This window comes from Centroberyx affinis, unplaced genomic scaffold (genome assembly GCF_046629955.1).
Source record: "Centroberyx affinis isolate AG114_WGS23_722 - 3 ecotype Tasmania unplaced genomic scaffold, CSIRO-AGI_Caff_v1 ptg005815l_1, whole genome shotgun sequence".
Classification (NCBI taxonomy): Eukaryota; Metazoa; Chordata; class Actinopteri; order Beryciformes; family Berycidae; genus Centroberyx; species Centroberyx affinis.
This window is the reverse complement of record NW_027282948.1, coordinates 1-15942: the sequence shown is the minus strand read 5'-3', so window position 1 is coordinate 15942 and position 15942 is coordinate 1. Positions and strand designations below refer to the sequence as shown.

The 15942-nt window shown below is 44.2% G+C and overlaps 1 protein-coding gene across 1 annotated transcript; it reads right to left on the bottom strand.

The window, feature by feature from the left end:
- Window positions 1-240: 240 nt before the first annotated feature.
- On the bottom strand, window positions 241-15210 carry LOC139667850 (septin-9-like). The gene is made up of 9 exons (XM_071547324.1): window positions 15192-15210; window positions 14615-14743; window positions 14406-14487; window positions 14038-14175; window positions 8925-9042; window positions 6287-6382; window positions 5902-5998; window positions 3253-3304; window positions 241-2802 (listed from the first exon to the last, which is right to left on the bottom strand). The coding sequence occupies exons 1-9, from the start codon at window positions 15208-15210 to the stop codon at window positions 2571-2573; spliced, it is 963 nt and encodes a 320-aa protein (XP_071403425.1). The 3' UTR covers window positions 241-2570.
- Window positions 15211-15942: the final 732 nt, after the last annotated feature.

Sequence of the window (15942 nt, the reverse complement as noted above, 5' to 3'; positions counted from 1 at the left end):
CCTCAGTAAACATTCAAGGCTTCTAAACCTGCGCCATGTGATTGAATGTTGACACTGTTGTGGATTTGACAATGTGAGACATTCTCTAATCAGCTGAACCTTGAGAAGAAGCTCTGCTAATTAGCTGCTCCACTAAGTAAAGGCTGCATGTAGTTTCTAGCTAACAAAAAGCACTTTCTTTACATTTTGGCAATCAAGACAAGGAACTGTAAACAATAAAAATATCAATCTTTATTTCTTAGAGATAGCATATCAAAGATAAAACTTTATTCTATAATACCATAACAAATTACACAAGAACTATACAACAGTAAACAAAGTGTAATCCCAATAACTTTCTTTAGGTAGCCTAAGAGATCACAATAGTCCTCTTGGTTTTTGAATTTATTATCTTTTAAAACCCCTTTTTTTGTGTGTGTATGTATGGAATGGATTTTTTTTGTTGAGATTGAATGCAGCGTTAGGAAGTTATGATGAGAATGACATACGTTTACTACACCTAGATGTAGCATCTACAAAACATCCCTTGAGATTGCGTAGTATAAAGTCTGCAAATTTTTTTTCTTATAAAAATGTACTGATATTTTCTGATGCTGTTGAAATATGGTGGGATCTTTTAATTTTATCAGTGGTATTGAGGTTTTTTGGCACAAATACCTCCACTCAATGGTAATATGGTCAAACTTCCTCCTTTAATAAAATAATGCTATAGGATTCAGTATAAATGTCTATGTTCAGTTCATTATCTAGTGGATGGACCAATCACATTGTAATTATTATATCATGTACAGGTATAGGCTACTTCTGCACTTCACTAGGAGGAAAAATCCTTTGGTGCCATTTACAGTGCAGCCGAGCCGACAGGATACACCATAATGCAGGAAGAATACACCGTCTAAAACTAACAGGTCATCACTGTTCAAGACCTGCAACAACCTCTGAGAGCCAACGGCTGGAATATCATCACTGGAGTGAAATGAAAGCGATTACACTAAAAGTACACATAAATACCTATTCATAAATCAGTTCTATATATGTGCTTCTCTTTAGAACAAAAAATGGACATTTATTTGGTTTACAGTCAGAAATAATGGACAGAACGGCTGAATGTGACACATTCCTCCACAAACCCCATCATATACAATAATTTTAGAACATTAACAACAACAATAGCAATAAAAATACAATAGTAAATGAGCCATGTAAAATGCACGGTATGACTGTATTACACAACATATTGGCATTATATAGAAAGAGAGACAGGATGGTCTGGCAAAAAAAAGGGTCTTTAAAAACAACGTAACACAATGGAAAAATGACAAGAGGGTTTTGTTTTTTTCCAAAAGCTGCTCCACACTGCAGTTGCTTTTTTTTTTTTATTACGCAGTGCAGATGTGTCGATAATATCTTCTCTTCCTCCATAATACTATAAACCTAGTCTAGATATCCTTACCTGACCCTAGTATCTACACGTTACTATACACCACAACACAAAGTGGAGCAGGCCAATCGCACTGAAACAGCTATTCCTAGTTTACAGCTAATCTAATATCGTCTGATATGCTGTTCTTCATTTTGGACCATGCTGCTTTGTATCTGCATCTGACTGGACAGGACCCATATGGTTAAACCTCTTGTCAACCAAGGCTCTCCTGTTTACATTTGCTGTACACAACTGGCATGGCTTCTTGTTCTTAAAGCACAACTTCAGCCATTTTTGACATCAACCTTATTTTCCCATGTTTTTCCATCATACCAATTGATTCTGACCAAAATCAATTGCTTCACTGTAGAGCTACTCACATCTTGCTTGCCTGTGTGTGTGTCTCTCCAATACAGTCCTATAGGGTCAATGGACACTCCAAAAATCAACCCTAAAAGTACCCAGAGCATGTCTTTTTCAACATATTGACACTCACTAAGTAATGAGACATGCATTACATTTTCAATTTATCCATGACCCGACAACTTTCACTGCTTATTTTGTATTACTTTACACAGCGGTGCATGTAGACAGGCAGACACAGCCGGCCGGCAAAGAGTGAACAAGGAAATGCTAAAGCATTGGCTAAGGTAGCATCAAAACTGTACGAGAAAGGCATAACTTTAGATCATTTTCATTTGCATCTTACATACAGGTCTCACTACAAAGAGAGTAATCAGTATGTACCGACATGCTTTGGGTGCTGTTGTGTTGATGTTTGGAGTGTCCATTGGTCCAATAGGAATGTATTGGACAACCGCACACACAGGTAAGCAAGCAAGTAGCTCTATAGTGACACAATTGATGAGAACCGATCAGCATTATGGAAAAAGATGGGAAAATAAGATCCAGATCAAAAATGCCTGGAGCATAACCTTTGATCTCAATGCTCTGACCTGTAACTTTCCTGGTAAATGAAAAGCTGTGGTTTAGGCAGTTTTTTTTGCAAAGATGATGAACTCAAAACGGGCCTCACAGTGTGAGTGTCTGTTTGTATGCGTCTGCGTGCATGTGGGCTTGTTCATGTAGACGTAATAGACGTGTGTGTGTGTGTTTAAGTTTCGGGTCTGGCTGTGTCCTGTTATCTCTACATCTCGTGGGACAGGGCTTCGTGCTGAGCGGCCACCCCGTTGGCCTGCACGCCGCCGGGCTGGCCGTTGGGCTGGCCGTTGGGCTGACCGTTGGCCTTGGGCTGAACAGCAGGGTGGGCGGAGGGAGGGTGAGAGCCGGGGTCGGCATTGGACTCATTTAACCGGCGGACGCGGTACATCTCGTAGTGGATGCTGCCGGTGATATCCTTGATGTTCTGCATGTGTGTCCTGATGGGAAAGAGCATAATATTACAGGATTGCAAGTCTTAAATGCCTATAGCGTTACTGCAAATGCCTGGAAGTGAAATGACTGCGGTTGTATTACTCAAAATGGGCGGGCATGGATTAATCATCCTGGGCTAACAGCAAATTTTAACTTTCATTGGGAAACGTTAGCAGCGATTCTGCTTTTAGCACCGTCTAGGGAAGCGCTCAACCCAGCTAAAAGCATTTCATTTGTATTGATTTCAATGGAGAGTTTTAGCTTCATGGGTCTCAGTGCCTTTTCAGATTCGTTTTAACACCTCCACACACACAAAAAAAAAAAAAGTGAGTGATTTGCAGTCTAGCTCAAGGCTCAGTCCTTTTAGGCGCTATAATACAAGCTAATAGGCCTACATATCATTTAATCATCTCTGAGCCATTAGCACTAAACTGTACAGTGTGAAGGCAGCTTACCTAATGAGGAGGTCGCGCAGGTAGGCAAACTCACAGTGTGCAATGTTCTCAACTGCAGAGAGAGGGGGAGGGGGGGGGGGGGGGAGAGAGAGAGAGAGAGAGAGAGAGAGAGAGAGAGAGAGAGAGAGAGAGAGAGAGAGGAACCTTTAATAACATGACATTACATTACAAAGAGAGGCTCAGCAAAACCAATTCTGACACAGTACAACTGCTATGTAGCAGCCATGCAGAAAGAATGCAGAGGGAAAGATCCACCACATGAAACATTTTGAGGCAATGGAGCCGCAATTTACACACTATTTGAAATATGAATTTCTCTTTACTTCAAATATTAGTATTGTACAATTTACATCACATTCTACCCTCCTGAAGGTAACAGATCCCTAAAAACCTCTCTTATACTCCCTTAACACACCACAAGATGGCAGCGTTGCACACAAGTCATCTGACGGGCGTCCTCTAACATCCTCTAACATGACATCTGCAGCAATTTTCTTAAGCCAAGATAACACGCTCCTCCACTTCCAAGTAATTTAATACATCTCCACTCCCCACTACACTGGAGAACTTTAAGTGAGACGTTTTAACAAACTCCCCGTGACAAGCCGCCGGGGCCTCCAGTGGGGCCAACACGTGTTTGAATTATAGATTATGTCAAGTCCACAAATTAAAAAAAAGGGGGCTGCTATTTATGTAAAGCTTTGAAATCCAGGGGCAGGAAATTAAATTCCTTTTGAGCGTTGGGGAGAGGAGGAGAGCGGAATAACCGCTGGGTCTGTGAGTGTTGATTAGTGGTGGAGAGGAGGGAACGCAATCCCGAGTTGGAAAGGAGAGCCACGCCGGTATCTTGCCTCTCCACTCATGGGGAAACACGGAGAGGTCCTGTTATATATATATATATATGTACACATTTAAATGCATGCCTTCACGGTATAATGTGCACCTCTTAGACCTGTGTATATTTGTTTCCTCGGCCCCTGAAACTAAACTGCTCCTCTTCCACTTGTAATATACGGAGATCTGGCTTCTGACCTCGTCCGCAGCCTAATTTATGGAGCCGGTGCCGACGAGTCCGGCGGCCCGGCGGCTTCCTCTCTCCTCCTTTTCCTCGTTCCCTCTCTCCCACCGCCTGGCCCGACTAGAATGGAGCCATTGTTCTGTCGGCCGGAGAAGACGGCGTTTCTCACACACACACAGTCTCTTTTTCTTTACCTCTCTCACCCTTTTTTGTCCCGTAGAGTTGATTTCAAAGTGTTTGCTGAGAGAGAGAATTAGCTACCTCACAGACTCTTCACCTGAGACTAAAAGCGGTCATGAGATAATTTCAGAGGGAAATGAAACGAAAATGAAGAAAATAAATAAATAACCACAGTCGTGAGGTAAACCTCATACCTCCAAAATGTCAACTTTCCAGGAACTAAGAACAACAGCCTTGTTTTAGCTCATGCATTTCTGAGGTTTATCTAATGGCTTTTAGATGGGTTTCATAAAGTTTCATAAGCCCAAGGATCATAGTTTATTCTCAACTCATGGGGAACATGTAATCCTTCAGCTGCAGTGAAATCATAACAATCTCCAAAGTTGGAGTTACAAGGTTTTCACATAACAGCAAAATATTTCTAACCTCCAAATATATTTGTCATCTGTATAATCTTTGCAATAAATAATGTTTTTGCTTGTGAATTTGTGCATGCTTGTCAACACTGGGGGCTTAGCATGCAACCAGGCGTCCATTTGTTTTGAAGGGTTGCAAGCCAAAGAGAAGAGTGTGAGAAATCCAGTCTCCTCCAGCTGAAAGAAACAATGTGTTTGAGGGCCAGTATTCCTTACAGTGATTCATAACCACAGTGATTTACACATGAGACAGACAAGAAGCTTTCTACTCTGCAGACTCTGAAGTATTAGTCATTAAATGAGTTACTGAAATGATTTATCATTTATTTAATAATGCGCTTTATAATACATGTTCAATAAGGGCCGATGAGGTGAAGGTGTACCAAGTGCACCCTGGGAAGGAGCCAGTCCTCCAGACACTGTGACATTCCTCTGTCCAGACCTCCTCCAGCTCTCCGTTTGTCCTTCCAATCACTCCCTCACTCCCCCTCCAGACAGACGTCCTCACTCTCTCTCTCTCTCACACACACACACACACACACACACACACACACACACACAAACCCTTGGGTGAGGAGAGGACACTCACCTGCTATGAACCTCCTTGGCAGTGTGAGTGCTCAGTACAGTACAACGAACGTAAACACTATGAAAGTTACTGTGTGTGTGTGTGTGTGTGTGTGTGTGTGTGTGAGAGCATGTTCCTGCCCATTATCCCCATGGACACAGACTGGCTTGTAAATCTCCTCCTCCTGCCTCCTAAATCTCTCTAGTTACAGACAAAGAGAGACACCATCATGGCAAACACACGCCTGCTAGTGGAACAACACACTCTTCAATCAGCTGGCTGGATTTCAACATATGCTGGCAGCGCTAGCTACATGTGAACATGTTTGATGTGTGTAAAGTATATATACTGCCTGGTGACCCGCTTTCCATTGTGTATTTGGCAGGAAAAGTGACCAGCTGTGCCTCTGTGCGTGTGTTTGCATGTGTGTGTGTGTGTGTGTGTGCCAGGACGTATTTGTGTATTACCCTCTATGGTGCCCCACTTTGTTTTCCTGCCCAGAATCCTCTTCCCGTTGACCTGGTACTCCTGGTCACTCCCCACCACAGCAAAAGGGATCATCTCCTGTTGAGTGCACACACACACACACACACACACACACACACACACACACACACACACAAATGCATACACAGTCATTGGAGAGCTAGCTAGTTTTTCAGGTCATGCTTTGGTTGTTTACCTTCAGACAGAACATGATATTGTTATCTACTTTTTATGACTAATAGAAAGAAAGAGATAGAAAGAAAACAATGGGAGACAGGGAGATGACATGCGACAAAGCTGCATCAATGCCTCATACTGTAGCTGTTTACATTTGAATATACTGACTACATGACACTGGAAACTTACCCTGATTTTGTCATTGATCATCCTGTCCTCGGCGTCCTCGTCAAACTCCTTCTGAGGATACACATCGATCCCATTGGCTCGCAGCTCTTCCCTAATCTGCACAAAGACAGACACAGCGGCACATGGAAACATTCAATCAAATGGACTCAAACTCACACAGTTACAGTGTATGAAGTCAGCTTATCTAGAATAAGTTGGACAAAATATATGCCAATTCCATAATGGACGCTCTAACAGTCGAGGCCCGTGTCTGAAAAACTGCGATCATTCCCTCCCTCGGCAGCCGAAGCGGTCTTTAAAGTCTTGTTAATCAGAACTCACAAAGAGCGGTTTTGTAGCATTGCTGTATCATAAATCATCATTACACACAGACAAAGGTTTCCATAATCAGAGGCGAGACAGAGACGGAAGAAGGGGAAGTTGGATTGGCACATGCTAACAATCAATCGGGACCGAAGCCTTTCTTCATCCATCATCTCACCATCTCAGCACTGGCCTGCAGCCAACCACCAAGTCAATCACCATTACATACGCACACACACTTGATGCTGGGACCGAATGATGTTTACATGCATGTACTTAAGTTAGGCGGGGAGACCTTGCTATTGAATGGAAGCCGCTCTAACGCACTAAAGGGCTTCTATAAACAGCCTGGTGTTGACATTAAGCGATTGCTAATCGGCTTGCTATGGAGGAGTTAACATGGAGGTTAACCGCCTTTACAAAAAAAAAAAATACAACCAGACATAGTCACGGCTTATAAAGTGGCCACCCCCATTCTCTATATGTCTTTATAATGACTGAAATCCAAGCACAGACACATAGTCAGAAAAACAGACAGTTTTCTGGGAGCAATGTCCTTTAAATGAATGACTGCTCGCCTTCACAATTACTACTCTGGCAATTTCCACTTGGTCCATGATCAAACGCTTCATTGTTTATCCTTGGAAACTTTCTCAGGGTTACATTATAGGACGCAAACCAAGTGAAATTCAAACAAAAAAAGCCACATCAACCGTCGGTTAGGGGAACGCGAGCAGAGGCTCACAGCTGGACAGACAGAGGGCGAACCTCTAATAAAAAAAAAGCCCTCTGTCTTGTTCTGTGTGCATGTCAAGAAACAGCAATGAAAAAAAAAAAAAACAGTTTGGCATGAAAGGCTTTTAGGTCAATAATCTTCAGGGTCACATGGAGCGCATGCAGCCAACCAAAACACGCCTGTTACAAGCCCCGCGGTGTCCGTTCCCCGCTTTGTCCTTATTGGACGGCGTTACAGTCGTCGGGGGGGGGGGGGGGGGGGCGGTAGCCAAGATATCCATCGCGCTTCCTCCTCTCCAAAATGAATAAAGCTGTTACGGAAGTCCAGAACCTGGGAGGGAGAGATGGAGGGATGGAGGAAGGCGTGGACGGAGCATTGTCCAACAGAAACACTAGGAACAGAAGGAAGGATGTAGCGGAGGCCGTTGAAGACTCGAGCCAGGTAGAGCGCATGTTGTTGCGGGGGGAAAGCGATGAGGAGGAGGAGGATGAAGCCTGAAGGGTCTCGCTGCGTGTTCGGGCAGCTATGAATAAAACCACTGTATCACACTGAGTAAAATCAAACTACCCACTGTGGACAAAATGGCCAAGGCTGTCAACAACTCACCAGACAAGCCTGCACTTTTGTCCAATGTTTTGTCTGTATAGAAATGTGTTGAATTTGGTCGTGTACCTTTGTTTAATCCATCGCTATGGCTACAAACATCCTCCCTGCTGGCTGGGCAGCAGAGCACCTGTCAATCAAAACTGTGTGGTGGAGGACATATTGACCCAACCAATGAGGGACACAGTAAGACCAGCAAGACGATGCTACAAAGAGCTTCTATAATCACTGAAATATCAACAAACACTTGGTATATCGTAGAAACTGATGAATATTCAATGTTTACTAAAGTAGTACTCTCTAGCCCCTTTAATTCTGGTCATGTGAGCCATGTCTTTACTGTACCACACAAAGGAGAACCTCTCAGAACTTGGCCGACTCGTGTTTTAAGTCTCTCTGTCTCTCTCTGCTTCACCCAGTAATTCAGTCGTAATGAAGGGCTAGCCTGCTGGGTTGGCAACCGGGCAGAGATTCCCCGTTTAAAAAGGGAAAGAGAGACGAGTTGCGGAACACTGTACAGTAAATAAATACTCTGAATAAATAGTTCTCAAACGCTTCCGTCTGGACCGGGCATGACTTTGGAAGTGTTACGGTTGTGGAGACGACACGGCACTTTGCAGGATGGGTGCGATGCGGGTTTATCCAGATGGCTTTTGTTTGTGATGTCTGGCAGCTCTTCATACACTACCAACCTGTGGGTGTGTGTGTGTGTGCGTGCGCGCTCCTGTGTGTGTGTGTGTGTGAAGAAGATCTTCCGACTATTTGACCTGCCTCATGTTATTCATCCATTTATTTTAAGCGTACTTTAAAGACCTGCTACAGGTTATTGCAGCTGGGATGGGAGTAATATGTAAGCAAATGCATGCATGTATGAAATTAAAGTGAACTCACACGTGTACAGACACCAACACCAGCTCACACACACAGCAGATTTACAGACACTTGTAGAAACAACTGTGCCACACACACACACACACACACACACACTCCTCTCACCGTCTGTTTGAAGTAGTCCCTCTCCTCCAGGGTGAGTGTGTCGGCCTTGGCGATGACCGGGACGATGTTGACCACCTTACTGAGACGCCTCATGAACTCCACGTCCAGGGGCCTCAGACTGCAGAGGGACAGGGACGACAGACAGAGAGCATAGGAAATAAGGTTAATTTCCCTGTTGCTGCTGTCATAGCCATGCATGGACGTCTGTAATTGTATTTGTCTGTTCTTTTGGATGCTTTCCAAACCCAGAGAGGCCTTAGACTCACAACACTGCAAATGCATACAGCTTTTCCCACAGAGCCACCAGGATGACAATCTTACCCCCTCCTCTTGTTTCTGAATGACACAAGACCGGGAGATGCTAGATAGCGGCTCTTCTCGGATCAAAAGATTTCCTGTTTTTTTTTTGTTTTTTTTTCCAAAGGATCTCTCCAGAACAAAGGAAAAGTCTCCCACTACATGAGACAAACGACATGTGGGGGCAGAGGACTCGGCATCACATCCAGTCTGCATTCCTCAGACATGTCATGAAACAGAGGAACCACTAGGGGGCAATCATGGTCTATTGCGTTACATTGCATTCAACCTTATGTCTGATGATGACATGCTGCATACTGCACTTCAATTAAATACTGCTGGGGTTTTTTCCTCTACTCACTTACACCCTTTGGCCTGCTATGCTCTCGCTCTCTCTCTCGGTGTTACTAATAAACAGTAGAAGAGAATGGAAACTGGTAACTTAGAAGGTTAGTTCATAAACCTCTCCCACTTCCTCTTTACCTTCCTGTTTCATTTCACTCAAAACAAAATTGGCTAAACCCATATCCTCTATCTTCACCTATATCCTCTACCTTCATCTATAACAGCAGTACAATTGTTCCTGGTAAAGCAGTGATCGGCGCTATTCTTGTATCTGTCCTCACTGTCCCTGCACTGCTACCCTGCTCAGTCTCCTCCTCTCCTCTACTGCCCTCCCTGCTTCTTCTTCTTCTTCTGTCTCAGCGGGTGCCTCCAGTCGCTCCTCCAGATAGATTCCCCACATGCGGTCTGCTCTGTCCTCCAATTAGCCCTCACCCATGCCAGGCCAGCCTGGTTCAAAGACCCAGGGGCAGCTGGAGGAGAGGCCCGAGCCGGCTCTCCAGAGAGACCGGCAGACGCAGCGCTGCAAAGATACGGTCGATGAAACACTGAGAGAGCATGCACAGCCGGCGTGTTTTACATAGGAAAGGAGACAAGAGGAGGAGAGGGATGGAGCGGCACCGAGGTACAGGGAGATGGGTTGGCACAGTGACCCATGCATACAACCAGAGATGGACAGTATTACATTTGTATGCATATTTATATTATAACAGAGGAATCAGAGGGGAAGAATAGGGATGGGAAGGGAAGGAAGAGATGGAACAGAGAGTAAAAGAGAGAAAGAGGAAAAAATACCAGAGGCTGATGATCCTCAACTCTCTCTGATTTTTCATGACTTGTGTGACACATGCATAAACATGTGAAATATGAATGTTTAGCCTATATAATTGATGAGCACATGACTACATACAGTACATACATACATAGATATGTATAGATGCAAGAATGTACAAATAGGCATGTGAACCATGCATCATATGCATCAGTGAGCACACATGCATAGTATGTCATGTGCACACATGTATTCTGGCACACGAACATATGCTTTACACACAAATGATGCATATGCACGCATGCAAGCATGCACAGATGTACACTTGCATGCCTGCGTACACACATGAACTGTCCTGTTTATGTGCTTCAAAGGAAATAGTGGTCATGTATCTATTAATTGAGAGCTACAGTATGCTCACATCAATTCTCTGTAAGTTTCTCTGTGGTCAAACGGGAGCTACAAAGTGGCGAAAACAACCAACCACACTATACATAGCGCTTCCTTCCTCCCTTCCTCTTTTCTCTAATAGATTAGAAACCAGCTCTCGGTTGATCTTGTTCAGAGGGAGACATCTTTAATGAGGTAACAAGAAGACAGCCTAGAGGGAAATAGCGTGCCTGACTTTACCATTATTGGAAATAGCCAGTGCCGAGACTGTATTCTCCTCCACTGAGCATGGTCTATCTCAAACCACAAAAACAACATAAAAAAAAAGACCAAATTGCTGACATGTAAAATACATCGAAACCATGATTAATCTAAAATTGCTGTTCAGGATGCCTCAAACAAAAAGACACAAGCAGTAAAACCTGAATTCTCCACTGATATTAGCTGAGGATGGCTACCAGCATTACTGGGTATTCAGTGGAGTTTAATCATCATTCCCCTGCCTGTGATTGTTTGGTCATATGGCAGAGCAGCGGAGAGCCCTCCAGAGCCATTGGCTTTGGCATTGTGTCTGTGTAATTGGTACCAGGCCCTCATTTCAAACTTCAACTGAAGTTAGTGTGAGAAATGAAAAGGGGGAAAATAAGCAGAAAGAGAATAATGGAATGAGTTTATGGTGTTGGAAGGAGTCGTTCCAGTACTTTTTCCTCCTCTCTAGAATGATCGTGAGCCAGGATCGAATCTGCGGGAAGAGCTCTGTTGGAGACCTGGATGACACCAGAACAATCATTTAAGTGCCATTTGTGTGTGTTCCTTGCAGACCATGGACTGGATATGCGTATATGAGTGTGTGTGTTTCTGCAGATCTATGAGTTTACTTTGTATTCATCGTCTGTGGGTCTATTCCAGGTCACACACTAACCCAACAGCAAATTGAGTCCAGACTTGTCCTTTGTTCTCCTGCCTACAAGTCTCTAGGTGGCTGTAAGGAAGACACCACTTCCTGACCTTCCCCCTTAATACAGATCTGTGTGTGTGCGTGTGTGCATCTGTGTGCGTATATGCGTGTATGCATGCACACGTCTGTCTGTAAATGCATGCATGTATGCATGTGTATGTGTGTGTGGTGGGACCTTCCAAAATAGCGCACTTACAGAAGGAATTTTGAGGCTATAGGGGCTAAGAGAGGGAAGGAGGGCAGATTCGGAAGGAAAGAGAGAGGAGAGAGAGGTTTGGATCATGTTGTGTGACAAAGGGTCTAGGCAAAGAAATGAACTGGCTGAACCGTGCAGCTGTCAGCAACACTATACACACTCACAGACACACACACACACATACACCCATTAAGGGCATGCACATACCGTGCATACACAAGCGCGTGCATGCCCACATAGATCCGCAACTTCATATACGCATGTGCACACTGCTTCACATACAAAGGGGTACACACACACACACACACACATACGTCTCTGAAGCAGCAGCTGCGGTGACATGAGGAGATGATGAGGGGGTCTGTCAAACAGCGGCACACACAGACACACACATGTCATCCCCGGAGAGGAACGTTAAAGTGGACAACTGTTGAGTTACTGGTCTACAGAAATATGAACCAGTACTGATAAGTGGATGGAGCTCTCACTGAGATATGTGGTCAGATGGCCGGTGAATGCGTGTGCATCTGTGTGTTTACAGTTGGTGTACACATGTGTAAGCGCTTTTGTACTGTTTATGTGCACTACCGTATGCAGATGCCTGTACAAATACTTTGTGTGTGTGTGTGTGTGTGTGTGTGTATGAGACTTGCTGCACTTACCTATGTTTGTCCTGCTTGCCCGAGGGTGCACATGAGGACACACCACTCATCACTGTTAAATCTAACAAATTACAGACTAGACTTGGAGAAAATGACCCTAATCACTGACAAAGCAGCAGGAGCAATGTGGTTTGTATTATCTAGGCATTAGGAAAGTGTGCCTGAGCAAATGTCATTAAAATTAACCAAATGGCCTCCACCTGGCTGCTTAACAAGAGACATGCACTCTGCCAAGACACTGCAGGACACCGCCGGGACATGACCATCTTTGCTCCTGCAAAATATGTCTTGAATGAAGTTATTCTAACACATTTTGTGCCAAGTTACAGTGTCATTAGTCTCTTTAGTCTGTTAGCGTCTCTTACACCGAGGGTAAACCTTTCCTTCTTGGCACCCGGGCTCATTAAAATGCGCCAGCACCCGACTCCCGCCATGTTGGACCGCGCCACAAACCGGCTCTGTGATCCATTTCAAGTCTCATTCCTTTGTTTTAACGACAATAAACATGTTGCAGGCGCCCTCTTGAAAGATGCATCATCCCTCCACGTTTAATCAAAATCAGACTGATAGCGTAGCAGTTATGGCCTTAAAATGTTGAAATTTTGACCCTTTAATTATAGTGTCCCCATCAAACCAATCAGTGTTTTTAAACAGCAGAGCACGGTGCCAAAATGCGTCATCCCTCCAAAGTTTCGTCAAAATCGGACCAGTGATTAATGAGATATCACATTTGAGCTAAACAACGTCTTGACCTTTAATTATAGCGCCCTCATTAGACCAATCAGTGTAAGTTTTAAATGCTGGAACACAGTGCCAAGATGCAACATTGCTCCAAGTTTCATAAAAACCAGACCAGTGGTGCTTGAGATTTCACCTGAGATATCATGTTTGACAGATACAACCAGATTAAACTTTCAGCGACTTGCATACAGAAATTAAATACTCATCCATTGGACAAACTCTCAGGGTTGGGGGAGGGACTCTCAGGGTACACTAGTTGAGGAGATTGCGAGATTGACCTTCCATCCCATTCATTTCAATGGCAATTACACTGATAAGTCTACTCAAAATGCTCAGGAAAAATGCATATATTATGTGTATAGCCTTGACTCCACCACTTCAATAAGACCCTCTCTTCTATATTCTCATGATAGTTTCCCTGACTATCTCTATACCTTTCTCAGACTATGGGAACTACAGAGTCAGGTTTCTCTGTGAAACCTGACTCCCAGAGTGATACCTCAGTGTCTGTGAGGACAGAATGAGTTCCACATGTGATCGCGAAAAAGATCGGAAAAAAAAAGAGCTGGAGAAGGAAGTGGTTTAAAGAGCTGCTGACAGACAATGGGTCAGGGGAGATTCCCACAAGGCCCAGTCTATGGCCCAGCTGTGGCAGAAACTAAGGGATGAGGAACAAAAGTGGGGCACTAAGTCACAATGGTGTGAGTGTGTGTGTGTGTGTGTGTGTGTGTGTGTCTGTCTTTCTGCCACCCTACCAGTGTCCAGTGGGAGGTATGAAGTATATGCAGCAGTGAACCCTGGAGTCTGGGATCCTCTTCTTCCTGTCGATGTTGATCTCCTCCTGCAGGTAGGCTTCATACTGGTCATTGATGAACTTCATGATTGGCTGCCAGCTGACAGGAGGAAAGAGAGTTTAGAGAGAGAGAGAAGTAGTGCAGTGGTTTTAAAATTCAGAATATGTTTTGCCCTTATTGGCCTTCAGAAACCCATATCAGTCAAACCCTAGTACACACACACACACATCCACACAGACTTTAATAGCTAGTTTTCAAACACTATTATTATGAGTGACCTCACAACAGCTACCAATGCATTCAGGTTAAGTAAAATAACTACAACTCACCAGTTCTCATTGTTGATCTGATCCCCGAAGCCAGGAGTGTCGATTACTGTCAGTTTCATCCTCACACCTTTCTCCTCAATATCTAAACACAGAGGACAAATCATTCATGATTTGTACTGCACAGATTTATGTACATAAACTGCACAGAATGCATAAATACAGCAGTAGGAAACAAGCACTTTGCATATTGACAATAAATAGTGACTAACCGTGACTGATGGACTTGATCTCGATGGTCTTGGGGATCCTCTCCTCAGGGTCGGGCTGCACCGATTTACGGCTCACCTTGGACTTGAACAGGGTGTTCATCAGAGTGGACTTCCCTAGGCCGCTCTGCCCTGCTCAGGACAACACACACACACACACACACACACACACACACACACACACATATACACACAAAGAACAGTTTGAGAGACTGGGCACACATGCACAAGTGGTTTTAACCTTGTATAGTCACAGAAGACAAGAGGCTCATTCAACTCCAGGACACTAGCTCTCTTAGGCTTTTTCTCACCCCAAACAGTGAGATCACATATGCACATGACATACGCCCTGATGTATGGATTTAGTGAGTGTGTGAGTGTGTGTTAATCGACCGTGACAACAGCAGGGCAGCTGTAGGGGTCAGACCAGCCTGCTGTGGAGGCCAAAGTGGACAGATGTACAGAGACCACACACACACACACACACACACACACACACACACACACACACACACACACACACACACACACACACCAACTCCCAAGCCGATTTCACTTCTTAGCTCCATATTTCACTTACACCCCCTATGGGCATCCATCATGGCGTGTGGAGCCATGCCAAGCTGCCAGGCCTCTTATGCCACCCAGGGCAGCCCTTTCCACCTCTCTCTCACACACTCATGCACAGACACACACACACTCACACACGCTCTCTCACACCCTCACACACACACTCAGCCACCTCTCTCTCCGCGTGGTGGGAATCGAAAGGTCATGTGGCTGAGGGCAAGGATTAGGCAAATGCTTCTCATAGAGGAGGCTGCAGGGGACGGAGCCAAGACTCCAGCTGCTCTAACCTTTAGCCACCCGAGTGAGACCTCTCTTAGCCTGCAGAGACATTTTATTAGCATCATATGCTCCCTGAGACGCTCTCTATTTAATATTTTTGTTTTATTTGTATCCGTTGTAATATTTTCATTCATATCGTTTAGTATGTTTTTACACCAGCCTAGACCTCTATTCTATGCTGCTGCAATGATCCAATACTAGTTCTGTGACAATGTCTGAGGAAGTCAGTGTGCTAGGAAAGAAACATTGTCTCCATGTGGGGACAAGGACAATCAGGATTCCATTAAACCTATAACAAAATGATACTTGACTGCATTGCATTGTACAGTATGTCCAAGGTTTAATACCTCACAAATCTAATGTTTGACGTTATTAAACAGATTTGTATTAGTGGGGCTGGGGATGGTTAGTTAAAGTTGTTGTTGTGAGATTTATGCCAAGAAATAGGAAAATTACTTGCTTTTTTTTTCTAGCAAAAGCTA